The 15951-nt window shown below is 39.3% G+C and overlaps 1 protein-coding gene across 1 annotated transcript in view; it reads left to right on the top strand.

Annotated features, from left to right (window-relative positions):
- The window catches only part of TULP4 (tubby like protein 4), a gene marked incomplete at its 3' end in the record, with an annotated part of 108465 nt that overhangs the window by 81263 nt on the left and 11251 nt on the right, over window positions 1-15951 (top strand). Inside the window, exons 4-6 of the mRNA XM_010019857.1 lie at window positions 2547-2727; window positions 5568-5702; window positions 9588-9754. Coding sequence (XP_010018159.1) covers window positions 2547-2727; window positions 5568-5702; window positions 9588-9754 — 483 coding nt within the window. The remainder of the gene's footprint in view (window positions 1-2546; window positions 2728-5567; window positions 5703-9587; window positions 9755-15951) is intronic.

The following is a 15951-nucleotide window of genomic DNA, read 5'->3' as shown; positions in this document are numbered from 1 at the left end:
CAGCAGGAGTTCAGCCAGCAGGACTATCAGCCTGATAAATGCTTTCATCTTAAAGGTTGTATTGCTACAATAACCCTGAAACTTAAAGCTGCTCCTTGAAACTATAGCCTGGCTAAAAAGATGAAGAGTGCCCTCTGACATTTCTAGGTTGCTGAAGAGGTCTCAGGTTCAACATGCAGCTGTTCTGAATTAGAAATTACTGTAGTGCTTAATAGTTTTAAATTAATTGGGGCCAGTACTACTGAAAGAATTAACTTTAAATTGAGATGAGACTGGACTCTGGCTAATGAGTCCCAACATTTTGTTCCTACCCAATTATAAAGTGTTTCTACAGGATTTTAGGAGTCAGAACTAATCCTGCTATTTTTAGAAACAACAATGAGTTTCACCTCCTCTGTTTAGGTATTTTGCAGTTATAAAACGCCTATAAGACTGCTATAAAAACTAATCTATAGAGTAGGCTGAAAGTGGTGTAAGAAGCTAGCAATGACTAGGTAGGATTTTAGCTTTCTAGAAGTTTGTAGAGATCTGGAAGTGTAGTTATGTTCTGAAAGCAGTTAGTGTGCACTGATTGTGCATGTTGAATAGTTGAATGAACAGTGTGAAAGGAGATGGGATGATACAAATGGAAGAAGAGTAGAATAAAGAACCACAAGGAAAGGAAGTGTGAGATGAACAAAGGTCAAGTTACAGCTTTTATATCTAAAAATAGTAATCTGAGGGCTGTAGCAAACCTTAGCCGTAGCTGTTCTAACCCAGCAGCTATTTAACACAAAAATATTTGTAACATACAACAATTACAGTTAAGGCAGACAAATACTGTTTTTCCATCTCTTCTGATGATGTGAAACAACTCCATTAATTTTCTTAAGATTATAATGACTTCTTTGGAGTTCCTCTGTTAAACTGATATTATAGTTTACAACCGTCTGTTTCCTGATATCACCTTGATCATACAGAAGTTTAGTGCTGCTTTATTTGACTAAGACCTTTGAGGATGTGTTCTTTTCTGAAATTTTCAAATGTGCAGCCACGACAATTGCTTCCTAGTTGGTAACTATTGTATAAGTGTGGTACAATACACAGCTTAATCCTGCAAGCCTGGCATAACGTCTCAGAAGGAAGATAGAAGGGAAGACCTCTGACAGCAGAGGTCAACAAGTGTGATTGGAGGCTTTGAACAGATGTACGGGGAGATCCTAAATAAGCTATGATTCTTCAGCTTCGAGGAGAGGTGACTAAGGGATTAGGTAATAAAGGTTCATGAAATTGTGACCATTGTTGAGAATGTAAGTAGGGAACAATTATACTGTATTTCTTTTAATGTTAAGAGGTAAAGGTTACCAAGTGAAATTACAAATTATCAAAGAAGAGGGAATACTTTTTGTTGGAAGCTACATGAGTGTACATCTGCTCTGTGCATCCTGTTCTTTTACTGTTCCCCAAACTTGACCACTGATAGAGCTAAGATACGAGGCTAGATGATTTTTTAATCCAGGCATATAATTTTTAGAATCTTAAATTTACAAGCACTGGAAATAGGTGGTAGGCTGAAGGGCAAATATAAAATTTGACCTTCCTTTTAGCTTCGTTTTTAATGCTGGTTAGTTTTCAAGTTGATGAGTGCCTTTGAACTTGCTTTAAAACATACTTGCCTCATACGAAATTACGTGATAGCAGCAGCAGCCTTGGCTAATGCATTTATCGTTTGGTGGGTTTATTAATCCTTATATCCTGATGTTTTTCTAAAATTCATCAAAAATTGCAGGATCTTAAATTGCTTAAAGCCTCAAGACTGAATATGTTTATAAAAAGAGAAATTGTGGGTTCCAGTCAGTCTGACTTCAGTCAGTGTACATTGGCTACATAGTAGCTTGCGTTATCTATTTTGTAATTGAAATGGTGGGTAGAAGTTCTTCTTCATCTCTTCCTGCATGTGTAAAATATTGCTTTCCTCTTGGGCTGTAATAATCTACTTCCAGTTGACTGATCATGTTGCTTTATGCCTCTGTTTTTGGAAGACATTCTCCTACCTTCTCTCAGCTCATGAACTGAATAACCTGTCCTCCTGTATTCAGCTTTCTATTTCTCACAAGCTGTTTGAAATCTCTGCTAAGACCTCACTTTTGCCAGCTGTTCTTTTTTGGATATTGTTATGACTGAAGCATACCTCGGTTTCTGCCACCAATGTTAGAAGTTTCTGTATAATCCAAGAATACTTTAGACTCTGTGGTAGCTCTTCTGCCAGCTTGCTTCAGTTGTAGTAATGGCCAAGTTCAAATAAAGCATAATGTGTCATATTAAAGTGAACAAAATGCACCCCACTGTGGAACGTTACTTGCTCACAGATTTTAGGAACTTAAATCTAGACCCTCTGCTCTAAATTCATTCTTTATATACATCTTTGGTTGTGGCATCCTGTTGTGGTACGATTTCACTTCCTTGACTGCTTTCCAGCATAGGTAGTTAATTACAAGATGTGTTTGAAGGAGGGTCCATGTTCATCTGATGTTTGGTGGGACTGAGGTCTGTTCTGGTTTTTTCAGGTACTATTTGGCACTGCTGATGGGCAAGTTATCGTCATGGACTGCCATGGCCGAATGCTAGCCCACGTGCTCCTTCACGAATCAGATGGCATCCTCAGCATGTCCTGGAACTACCCTAGCTTCCTGGTGGAGGACAGCAGTGAGAGTGACACAGACTCTGACGACTATTCCCCACCACAAGGTAGTGTTGTGTGCACATCTGTCTGTTTCATCTTCGCAAGTACTCACAAAGACATTTTGAATTCCAGGGAGTTTTCATGCTGCACTTAAACAGCAGGATGGCCACAGTTTCAAGCAGGTAGAGGCTGGAAAGATGGTGTGTTGCTGTGGAGGTAGCATGGGGAATGAAGCAGAGAGTTGGTACAGGAGAGTGGGTTTGTCCCCAGCTCTGCCACCAGCCTCACTGCATGGCTTGCTGCAGTTCTTACCTCATCTGGGCTGCTCTGCCTCTGTTTGCCCAGATGAGATAACACAAAGCTCAAAGCTTTTAGTGAGGATGAGTGAAAAACAATAGATAGGGACATAGCAAGTTTCACTGGTAAGCAGATGTCGTGGGGTTTTGCAGTGGTCCATATGTAAGAAGGTAGTCAGAGTGCAGTTGCAGAAGTTAATACATTATTTTTTAGATTCATGTGAAAAGACACCAGTACTAGACATAGTGGAAAGTACTGCATGTTTAATTTTATCTGTGTTTCATAGGATTTCTATATGCTCCTCATAATAATCACATTCATGATAGTCCTGACATAAAAAGCTCACTAAATTCCATAGAAGGATTGGAAATGAAAATATATCTTGCAGTTACACAGTGTAAGAAGAAAGATGACTGATGCTGTCTGGAGTTACTAATTTCCGTGCTTAAGAGCACATTGCCAGTTTGAGGGTCAGGAAGAAATCCTTCCCTCCCCTTAAATATAACTCATTGGAAGAAATGTTTTTGTCTTAAACTCTTTGGAAATCATCAGTGGCAAAGACCTAGGAGTCACAGGTATCCATGCACGGTCAGCCCCATCCTTCTTATTCAAGTGATACTAATACTTCTTCTTGTTAATGCTGTTGGTTAGTCTAGAAGATCTAGGTAAGATGTTTCTGTGTTCCAGTGTATAAAGTCCAAACTATATTAATATCTAAATTAATAAAACAGTGATTGTACAGTGAAAATTTAAATCTAGAATCATAGAATTCCAGGTTGGAAGAAACCTCAAGGATCATCTGGTCCAACCTTTCTTGGCAAAGCATGACCTAGACTAGATCGCCCAGCACCCTGTTCAGCCGGATCTTAAAACTATCCAATGTTGGGGAATCCACCACTTCCCTGGGGAGATTATTCCAATGGCTGAATGATCTCACTGTGAAAAATTTTCCTCTTTTGTCCGTTTGGAATCTCTCCAGGAGTAGCTTGTGCCCATTACCCTCGTATTTAATACGTGACTCCTTGTAAAAATGGGTCTCCGTCTTCTTTGTAGCCACCCTCTAAATACTTAAACATGGTGATAAGGTCCCCCCTGAGCCTTCTTTTCTGAATGCTGAACAAACCCAGTTCTCTCAGCCTTGCATGTCCAGAATCATGTATATATATATGTCAATAGAATAAGCATAATAAGCATATGTATTTAACAAATAATGATAGAGGATAATGTGATCATCTGGTAAAACGTTAGCATCTTTATAAAACTGAGTTTTGTTTTGGCTTTCATGCCTCACTTTTGGTACTAGGTGAGATTTCTTACCTTAGAGGAAAAGAAACAAACTTCAATTTTCCTAGCAAGCTTCTAAAACAAGACAGAGAACAACATTAAACTGATTTGTTCATTATTTTGGGTTTTTTTTTAAATACTGAGGTTCCAGTTGGAGGATGGTGAAGTTGCAGAGTACACAGATGAGAACTTAAATGATCCGAATGTGCTAGCTCTTTCTGAGTCAGTCAGGGGTGGGTGGACTCGTTACAAGCCTACAAGCCTATTTTAATGGTTACCCAAACATGATGTGTTTTCTTTAGAGCAGATTGCAGCATAAACCTCTCAAAGGTGACAAGCCTTTGACTCACACGGGCATGTAGGAAGGACTGGAAGTTTGATGGGTTTTTCTTACTAAATTATATACACAGAGAGATGGTAATTACTAGACGTATTTCTCCAAAATGCTTTCTTGATCAGCTTTTTTGCAAGTTCAGGAAGCTATACCACTCTTAACTGGCTCTGCCATTTTTTTGACCGAAAAAGATGCTGGCTGGGCCTTGAGGGGCACTTTATCAGGGTCAGTAGCATCTCCTGTCAGAAACTGTAAACAGAAAGAGTTAAATGGCAAACACTATGGATGGTGGTACTGTTCATAAAGTATTTGAACAAGGGAATTTCAGTGAATGCTGAAAAACAAGCCCAGAGGAGCAGAGACTTTGCAGAAATGTCCTGTCTTTAAAGCCAGTTGTTCCATTTGGGCTCACCTCTACATGTGAGTGCATTGGATCCTGTTATGCAGGATGGCAGGTAACTTTCCATGCTGCTGCTTAGCTCTTAACATTTAGAATACAGTAATTTGTGAAAGGTCAGTATGTTCTTTTCAAAGTTCTTGTAATGTTCCAGGAGGAGTCCCCAGCCTTGCCCAAGCACAAAGGGTAACTAACAAATAGCTTATATTGTTTATTACACTGGTTTTCAACTGTGGTTCCAGGGAAGCTTCCAAAGCACTGGTTTTCAATTTGTGGACACTTTGAAGAGTTGACAATGGAGACAGATTGAAAACCCCCACTGTGTAATGTAATAGTATATGCATAAATCACTTTGGATATACTGTGGTGAAAATTCATGAAGTAGAAACACCGGGGCTTCACAAAACCAGACAACGAACTAACTTCTAAACCTGCTTTGCTGTTGCCCACAGACGTTGCAGGAATAAGGAGGTATAGTTTGAGGCTTGGAACCGGTCCTGATGGTGGCAGGCTGAAGTACAGTGTATTTCAGCCTGAATATAATTCCTCCTGGTTGGTTGACTTTTGCTCACTTCAGAGCCTTGTTTTTGCAGATGGACCAGCTGCGTATCCAGTGCCGGTGCAGAACACCAAGCCGCTACTTACTGTCAGCTTCACGTCGGGAGACATCAGTTTAATGAACAATTACGATGACTTATCTCCTACTATCATCCGCTCAGGGTTGAAAGGTACAAAAGGAAGGCACTTCACCCCTTCCCTGTGCTCTGTTTTTCTTGTACTTTTAATGATGTGCGTTTGTCTCTCCTATCCCAGAAGCACTCTGCCACTGTTATTGCCGTTTCCAGCAGTGACACCTGCTGGTGGGAGAGCGGCGCTTGGCTCATAGAGTTTTTGTTTTTGAAAAAATGGTTCGATTGTTGAGATCGTGGTTTTGTGGCAGTTTTATAGGGCAGCTGATCCATTTGCTGCTTTCCAGCTAAATGGGCTAGTATGTTTGTGCTTCTTTGTGTGAATGCCTCTGCTACATAACACTTCCTTTGGACCTTTAATTCACAAGGTCTCCCCCCATGCTTTTGGTAACTGGGTATGAATTACAGTGCTGCTTTGACTCCATGAAATACTAAAAACTTGCTAGAGTTATTAATTATCAAGAGTCAAGTTATTCTGAGAGAAGGAAAATTCCACTGATTAATTACTATGCATCTTGCTAAGTGATGTGCATGAAGTGCATGAATGTTTGTACAATCAGTATTCCATGTAAAGTCTTTAATTCACATTGAAATTTTTACTGTTTTCACCTATCAAAAAATCTCTTACTTTGCCAGCAGTCTCAGTACGATTTACGGTGCCTTGCCTGCAGAGGCGTTTTAATTCACTGCAGTACATAAGCACGTACTTAAATATAGGTTCCATTGATTCTTTTTCATCTCCACAGGTAAATCACTTTTTTACTAGATTAAAAAAAAAAGGCAACCAAAAACTTTTGGAGCAGACTCTTGGCTGTTTTGTGACCGTGGGATATTTTTGGTGAAAGTTGCCCTGACACCAGCCCAATAGTTTTTGTAGGGTAGGGATGTAGGGTAGTCTTAGGGGGTAGAAGAATCACCTTTGAGGTTTCTTTTCCACTCCTGCTTCTGTCTGTGCCAACACAAGAAGTGCATGGCTGGCAAAATGTAGCATCCTGAGGCAACCCTGTGATCCAGAAAACTTCTTCAGCCAAGAGGACATGTGAGTTCTGGGAAACTGGAACCACCTTAAAGAAGCTCTTGTCACATCTACCAATGGGTCTGCCCAGCATCTCCACAGTGTTACAGTAGTTAGGGTAGGGGTAATTTTGAGTGGTCATCTAGTCTAGCTTTCAGATGGAAACAGTAGGAGAAAAAAAACCCCATCGTACTCTTTGTTTGGAGTTGTAAGGGCTCTGTCTTGCTGGGGATGTCTGTCCTGTTTCTTTTTCCCCCCAACTGTCACAAATGGAAAAAAGATTCCTTAATGACATCACTCTCCTTTAGGAAAATATTAATGTGCAAGCTAGAGTAGAAATATTTTTATGAATTGTCAACTGGACTACATCATTTTCATCAGTAGACAAAGAATGTGCAACATCTTGCTGGATTGGGAGTGTGTGTGAGACGGAGACAAGAAAGGTGATTGGGATGTCACTGTTGATTTGAAGCATTGTACAGTGGAAAGTATTTTACATATAGTTTTATAAAGATGTATATATTTTCTGTATCTTCTTGTCAATTTTTTTTTTCAAGAGACTATAATTTTACTGGTTTTATCACATGTAAGAATTTGCAAAACCACCCAGCTCAGGGTCACCATCCTCTCCAGCCACTTGGTATTCTCCTGAGAGTGAATGGATTTCAGTATTGTCTGCAAGTCTTAATTCATGTGGCTTTGTTTGAAATCTCAGACTATTGCTTTCTGGTCTCTTCAGCAGATGTCCCTGTGTTTACGGGCTGCTGTAGGTTTCTCAGTGTATTTTTAAATCAGGCAACTATAAAACTATTTTGAACAATAACAGTATAATTTTTGCATTCTACCAGCTTTGCAAAGCTGTCATTTTACTTGAAATATTTATAGAAAATTGATACAGAAAAACTTTTGCTGTTGGATGAGAATTTGATTACTCAAATACAAGTTCTTCTTTTCATCCAGTTTGAACGCTTCTGGATGTTTTGTCAGTTCTAGTGCAGGCTCTGAACTGTTCAGTTGTATCCTTTCTTTACGCCTTTTAATTCAGTGATTCTCAGTGCACTGCTCTCAATACCTGCAGAACTGCTGAGCTACATCTACTAGTTATACTAGTTAGCTACAACTACTGCCTGCAGAGCTATTGCGTAGAGAGCTCTCTGTTCAAGCTTTACTGAGGGATGACTCTGATCCAGACTCACTTGCAGATCATTACCTGATTTTTAATCTCTGTGCTTGCTCTGAGACCTAGTGACGAGTTGAACTATTTTACATCAAGGTTCAATAATCATTGAAGACCCTGTTGGCAGTGTAAGCATGTTGTAAACCATGCAGGATGCTGCAGCCCATGTCCACTCCTTTGCTGCCTTTACAGCAGCCTAATTCTAGGAGTTCTGTGGGAGAGAGAGGGAGAAAACTGCTGGAAACAATAATCACTCCTCTTGGTGTGGGGACTGACTGACAGTTTTACCTGAAGTCATGTATCCAAAGACATGTATCATTTTGGTAGCTGTGTGGTTAATCCAGTTACCAAAAGTGGAATCGATTCGTTTGCCTCTTTATCTTGCCATTAATGGAGTCATTAATGTGCCTATCATTATATTTTCTGAGAAAGATGAATTAAATCCCATTGTAGATTACTTAGAGAGCTGAGAGCTAAGAGGAAAAAAAGGGCCATACAAAGCCTAGCTGAGGAAAAATTATCTTGAGAAACATGTGTCTTGCCTCTGATATGTGCAGAAGCATAATTCCCATGAGAAATATCAGAAAGTTGAAATAATACAAAACCATTTTAAATTGCACATAAAAGTCCTGGAAAATGACAAGTTGACAACTTGAAACAATTTTGAGATCCTTCCTGCCAACTCTCATTTCTCTCCTGCTTCTTCATTTGAAGACAGCTTTTCGCCCACAGATGTCTTCAAAAGATTCTTGGCAGATTGAGCATCCCAGAGCATGAAAGTTTTGTCTTTACCTTCACTTTGTCTCAGCACAAAACAGCTGCCTTTCACCTCTGGTTTAAGAGTAAACCTCTGTTAAGAGTTAAGCTCTGTATTCCTTGCATATGCAAATCTGCCTCTGAAACACAAGCAGAAACACAAAATACTGTTTTAGTGCTTTTCTTGGAATCTGACAAAGAGCTGGAGACTATAAAGGTTAGAAATTAGCATCCCCAAATTAAGCTATGGGTGTTCCTCAGGGCGAGGTGCCTGTAGGAGAAGTAACTGATACCTATATTCATATCCATGTATATGAGAGACTAAGTAATCTCTGCGTGCTTCTGCCAAACTCCTGCTAGGCAGATGAGTAGATTTTCACAGGTCAGGTGTCAAAAGAAAACCTATGACATGGAGATCATGTGTAATTATGGACAAAAATCCAAAAGTATTTCTAGTTTGACATTAATACCAAACTGTAATTCTAGTTTGAGTCATGCCAGTGAGAACGTGAGGCACTGATAGATATGCTGCTTTTTCTCACTGCAGACATTTCCAGACGAGTACTCTTTGCTGCTCTCTTAGTAAGATTCTTTATCTCTGTATTAACTTGATTCCACTTATTTAACCACTGATGATGTGCATAGGATCTTCCACATCAGTTTTAATATCTCTAATAAATTTTTGTCCTTATGTACTTAGGAGCAAACACTGATTACATTCTAGAATCACCATAGAGAGAGAAAAATGAATGTGTTTTCCACATTTTTTACAATTCACAGAATAAAAAGACTCATTCTTGGAAGCGCAAGTATGTGGCATATTTGCTACTATTTCAATGAAAGGATTTAGGTTTCTACGTACTTAAATAACTTTTGAGAGCATGATTTAGCTGTCCAAGTCACTTTGCAGCATCTAGAAGTGCCATTCCGACTGATTCTAAGCAGTAATCTTTGCAAACCATCTTTGTGATTTCAGATGTGGTGGTACAGTGGTGTACACAAGGAGACCTATTGGCAGTGGCAGGCATGGAGAAGCAAAGCCAGCTGGTTGACCTCAGCAACGGTTCCCTGCTGAAAAGCGCACTTGTCAAGTTCTACAATGTGCGTGGGGAACACATCTACACTCTGGAGACACCTGTGCAGGTAGGAGGTATTTTTTAAGTCAGTTCTCAATGCTTTTCTGATGTGTTTTTCCCATATTAGCTTACTGGCATAGACCTGCAATATGAAAACAGTTGCAAAACATCCTGAACACACTCTAGAATACAATATAGATAAAAATGCATTATAAATAATTATTGTTTGCATTAAGGTAGACATCTGAGAGTGTGTCTGATTCGAAAGACGACTGTGCTAGGTATTGTGCAAATACATGAGAAGCAGTCTATTTCTCTGAATCACTGGGCCATGAACAGGCAAGAAAGAAAGAGGAAATTCTATTGTTTTGGGGTGACTAAGGAGAAAAAAGTTAGATAACTTGCTTGATGTTGAAGTAGAGCCAAGAGCTGGACAAAAATATTCTAAGTCCAGTATCTCAACTATAAGATTAGTCTCCCTTTGTTATCGCTGTAATTTTCTATTGTACAATCAGTTGATCAGATGCGATATTTTAATTTTTTATGGTATCAGATGGAGAAGGATGAATCAGAAAGTCTTGTTTCTGTTCCCACCTTCTGTACAGACTTTCACTGTAACCTAGGTCGTTTTACTTGACGAGTAAATGTCAACACATGGTCTGTATGCTGCTTAGGAGTACAACATGCTTCATGGGTCTTCGCAGCCAGTTGCTCACTCTCCCCTTCTCCCCCTTTTTCTCCCCCTTCCAGGTGGGATGAAGAGGAGAATTGAAAGAATGTAAATCCCACAGGTTGAGATAAGAACAGTCCGATAACTCAAGTATAATATAAAACTACTACTAATAATAATGATAAGGGAAATAAAAAGGGGAGAGAATATAAAACTAAAAGGGAAATTAAAAAAAAAATACAATAAACACAAGTGATGCACAATACAACCGCTCACCACCCGCCGACCGATACCCAGCCCCACCCAAGCAGCAATCTGGGCCTTCTGGGTGACTCCCCCCAGTTTCTGTACCAGGCATGATGTGCTGTGGTATGGAATACCCCTTTGGCCAGTTTGGGTCAGGTGTCCTGTCTCTGCTTCCTCCCGGCTTCCCTCCTCCCTGGCAGAGCATGAGACTGAGAAAGTCCTTGGTCAGAGTAAACATCACTGAGCAACAACTAAAACATCGGTGTGTTACCAGCATTGTTCTCAGACTAAAGCCAAACCACAGCACTGCAGCAGCTACCTTCATTTCCTCTAGTTTCTCTCTATATCACTTCAACTTCTTTTCATATATTCAGCTCTTCTCAGTTCTTCTCTACTTACTCAGCTGGGAGAAAGCACATACTGTGATCCATGTATGGGCTAATTATTCTGCCATTATATGAGTACTCATAGGGCAACTGACAGGTCATACAGAACAGGTAACTGCCAAGTCCATACTGCAGTATCTCTCATAGTGGAAATACTAACATGAGCCTCTATGCTTTTTCCAGCTGCTAGTTTTCACTGAAAATGCAGTATTTTAATATCATGGAGATTTCTTTCATTGACAACTTCAGATGAAAAGCCAGCAGCTTCAGCAGTTGTAAGCCAGGTTGGAAGTGAAGGAGAGAGGGGTCAGGGGCTTAACAATCACCTCTTAATAGCACAATCATGGAGTCTTGTTTCCTTGGGAAAAACTGTGTTCATAAACCTGCCTAAGATTAGAGCCACTCCTCTTACTAAGTCAGTGTTTATTCTATTTAGTGCATTTAAATTCATATTTATTTAGCTTCAGGAGGAAGTAAAGGGTCTTTCAGAAGGATATGTGCATCTGCTTATGTGCACGTCATGCTTCTATGTATTTGAATGCTGGTCTAGCAGTATTACCAGCTAAGTGACAGGTATGCTAGAACATTGCTAAGTATTTGGTTTACTAACAAAACTAGATAAAAACCACTGTTGCAAAAAAAATTGCTAGTAATTTTTGTAATTCTGTGCCTCTTCTCTGAAGATGTGTGTGCAGAGATGACAGTCAGTCAGTCAGTGGTCCCAGTAATTCATCAGACTAATTAGTTTTCTGTACTGTGATAGTCAGCCTTGTAATGAGATTTTATAAAAATCATTACTGATTATTGAAGAAAATAAGTTCCTCAGCTTGAATTCTTCTGCCAAAACTGTTTTTTCTGAAGCAAGCAAATGTGACCAAAAAAGCAGATTGAGATTGAGCATTGTTCTAGCAAAAAAAAGTAAAGCAGCAATAGACATAGAAAGTAGTAGGTGACAGGTGCAAAACTGATTTCCATGTGGTCCTCTGTCCCAATTCTTTAATAAAGCAGATGTCTGAGAATTTTATCAGTAAAATATACTGAACTGGTTTTGATTCTGCTGTTTGTCTTGTCTTTGGCAGGATATTCGGGAAAAAGAGATTTTATTGTTTATAACAAAACCCAGTCTAAAACTCATGTAGGATTTATACACAACTTGTCTGGAATGTTACCTGACATAAAGTCACTGCAGATCCTCGAGGTAGAATAGATTTGGGTACTGCAGGTTATGTCATCTTGATGACAACTACTGTCATGGATCCCTTCCAGGTGTTTTGTATGCCACCTTCTCCTCCATCTTCAATATGGTTTTGGCATCCTTTGTCTCGTTTAATTAACTCTCTTAAGATCTTGCCTTCCGTGTAGGAATTTATAGTTCATAAACCTAGTTTGCTGACTACAAAACCCTAGATGGGGAAATCGCACTTGTTTAGAAGTACCCAAATGAACGCTTTGCATGGAAAATAACGTTCATAAACAGTGGTAAAGTTATCATAGTGTTACAGCCTCTCTTGTTCCCTGCTCTGAGGCATCAGCCTGCCACCTTGACATGCTGCAAGAATATATTTGCAGAATATAGTGAAAAGAGCTTAAAAAGCTGAAAGAGCATGGAAAAAGGTACGGGTGGGGCAAATATGGAACTTCTGCCACACAGAATCAAACTGGTTTGAACCTTGAAAGAATGAGAAATTTTCAGAAGAGTCTTCAGGAAGTCACACCAGACTTTTATCTTACGGTGAAGCACTGGAACAGGCTGCCCAGAGAAGTGGTGAATGCTCCATCCCTGCCAGTGTTCAAGGCCAGGTTGAACAGAGCCTTGAGTGACATGGTCTAGCGTGAGGTATCCATGCCCATGGCAGGGGGGTTGGAACTAGATGATCTTATGGTCCTTTCCAACCCAAACCAGTCTATGATTCTATAATCTTACTGGAAGCAGTTCTATGAAAATTTGGTCTATATTGTGATTCCAAAGATTCAGTACTAGTTACTTATTTAATACAAAGAGCGTATCTTAAAGTCTGTTGATCAGCTGATAACTATTCAAAAAAATACTATCAAATTCTGTAAGACTTAGCTCTTACTAAACTCAGCCTTGTGTACATTGTACACCAACCTGATGTACCAGAAATATGCCCAGTTCTTTTAGCTGGCAGTTTTTTCATGGTCCTGCTTTTTAAACATTTAAAACTGTGATTACAACAGCAGGCTGCCCTGCTGGTCATATGGGTTTTTTTATTGGAGGAATGTTAATTTCTTACATTATTTGTTAAGCCCTCACAATCTTTCCCTGGCATCAAGCAGGGATTAGAATAATCATGTCATTCAAGACTTTTACAGTCTTGCTAATATGCAGTGACCCAGTTCTGTCACTTCAGAATTTCTTGTCTGATGTGCAGACAGTTCTTTATTATATCAACTAACCATACCTGCTCTTGGTTCCGAGTGGATACAGCTGCTTCCTACCTTCCCATTTAAACTTTAAACAGAGGAGTCTTCTACAGGATCACTTCAAAATTACTTAACGGCCAGCTTTAACAAACCTGGGAAATTTTTTTATCTAATGGTTCAAATTTGTAGCTTATATTTTGGTTCCGTCTTTGCTTTTTATAATTTCCTTATTTATATGCCCCAGAGAGGACCAAGGGAACAAGAACATGTGTTTAAAAACCCCGATGCTAATCTCATCTGTGCATCTATAATTCTACAGTAAATTGACATTAGCTTATGATTTTATACCACTATGTGACTGATGTAAGAACATACTAAATCTCAAGTGCGATGAAGAATTAGAGTGAACTGAGCCCGACGTTCCAGAATCAGTTGTATAAGCAGAAAAATTGTAATCACATTTTTATCAGTGTAATATTTTTAAACCCTAATTCAAAGTGGTGTACCAAACGCTAAATCTTTATAGAAGAGGTTTCCAGGAGTCTTTGAGAAGACCCTCTTGCTCTAAACCTGCTGTTCTCAGCAGCAGCCTTCACAGCATTTCACAGCTGCTTCTCTGCTGGAAATGTCCCAGCATCTGAATGGATAGATTTAAAGATGATGTGATCCTGCAGAAATCTGGTAGTTGTGTAAAAGCTATCTTATTAAGACTGAGAAGGAGGATGCAATTTCAGGTTAAATTCAGATCAAAAAGCTTTGAGGTAAGAGGCTGCCTTTTATGTTAACCAGCTGGGCTGACCTTGCTTATTTTCTCTTCATTTATTTCACGTAGAATGTTCAGGTTTGTTGCTTCTGAGTTAACATTGCCTTGCATTTAGATCACCTGAAATTAATCCTATGTAGTTGTTACTGGATGACAGTAAAGCTTCAAGAAGAGTTTATTTTCTTACAGGAACAAGAGCAACCGTTTAGAACTAGGTGGTGAAACATTCTTTGGGATATCAATAAGGACTATGATATTTTCCATATAGGCCATAACGTCATCTCTGACTGCTGTAGAAATGGATTGTGATGAGGACTGGAAAATGGAGACATTTGTCTAAGCAAAGACTTATTTTGCTACAACAGAATCTCACTGTTGTAGTAGAATCTTAAAAAAAAAACAAACCCTCCAAAACACCAACAAAACCTGTAGAAACAGAAGATATAAGAAACATCTGCATGAAAAATTGAACAAGGCCACAGCAGTGTAGTTTCTGACCACATCATAGTCTTCATTGCTTTTAGCACCATCAGTCCTTACTGGTTAATCTTATTCCCACTGTTAATGCGGGGAACAGAAGAATGAAGAAGTTACATTACTTTCCAGCAGCCAGCAATGAATTGCTGTGGCAGTACAGAGATGTGCACACACAATTCACAAGAGCTGGGTGGGCACTGCAGCCGTTGCACCTTCCAGCTTCTCTCTGGGAAAAGGAAAGGGAAGAATGTGCATCTCCACATCAGCAATGAGAGTGAGCAGGCAACAGACACAACAGACATCAGAGTTTTACTTACACATACCATTCACTAGATACTATTTTGCAGTTGGGTTCTTTCTCCTGAGAAAAATGCCTCTTGTTGCTGGGCTTTCTGCCCTGGAATACCATTTTTCTTTCATTACCGGTGGGACTCTCATTGCCAGAAGATAAGGGATTAGTGCTTAGGATTTCCAAGCTCAAGGCAGGCAGCAAGAATCAGCTTGAGCAGTGTTTTCATTGACTGAACTGCATACAGGTGATGAAAGCCATATAAATTGTGTTCTCTCCTGAAGAGTGACAGATGAGTGACTTATGAGAAGTAACCACAGAGCTTTGAGCAGGAATATCCATTCCCGTGTGCTTTTCTAAGGGGAGTTGACATCCCAGCTAGGGGTACAGATTTGGACAGATGTAGCTGACTTTCAAGCCCACTCTGAAAAAAATGTCAAAAGAACTGCTTGTTGACCACTTTTTGAGATGGGTTTTCAGTCAGTATTTCTCCTGATACAATATCTCATTTTATTGTCCTTCAGCCAACTATTTCTAATATATAATTGTAATAGAGCTGGATCCTATCTATAAGTAGAATTTCAAGGGGTTTTCCATGTTTGGGTTTTTTTTTTTTCTTAATATGTTTGTATTTAAACCCTGGAATTCAGGTATTTACATTTTGTGCTGAGCTTTTTCAAAATCTGACAGGATATTTATATGCAAAGTGAGATTAGAAATTCTCATTTGACTTTATATTTGTAGCTGCATTTCCTTGCTCATAGCAGAAATATGAAAGTGTGCAAGCATGGCAAGTAAAATTTTCTGTGCAAGAATCTGCTCATTTCTGTGCTAGAACCTTTTTGTTCTCTAACAGGTGCCATATGGGTATCAACAACTTTTTTTACTTCCTTTTTTTTTTTTTTTTGCTAAAACAGTGCAAATAAATGGATGTTTTGTGTTGGATGTTGGAATTCGATTGTTTTTTCTCAGCAGACTCTGGAAGGAAAGCTGTGGCCAGCTCATAACTGACTTGCTGCAGTAATTGATTCATATCCCTGTCTGTCCA

This window comes from Nestor notabilis, unplaced genomic scaffold (assembly GCF_000696875.1).
Source record: "Nestor notabilis isolate BGI_N333 unplaced genomic scaffold, ASM69687v1 scaffold2278, whole genome shotgun sequence".
NCBI lineage: Eukaryota > Metazoa > Chordata > Aves > Psittaciformes > Psittacidae > Nestor > Nestor notabilis.
This window is presented reverse-complemented; position numbering and strand designations above follow the sequence as displayed.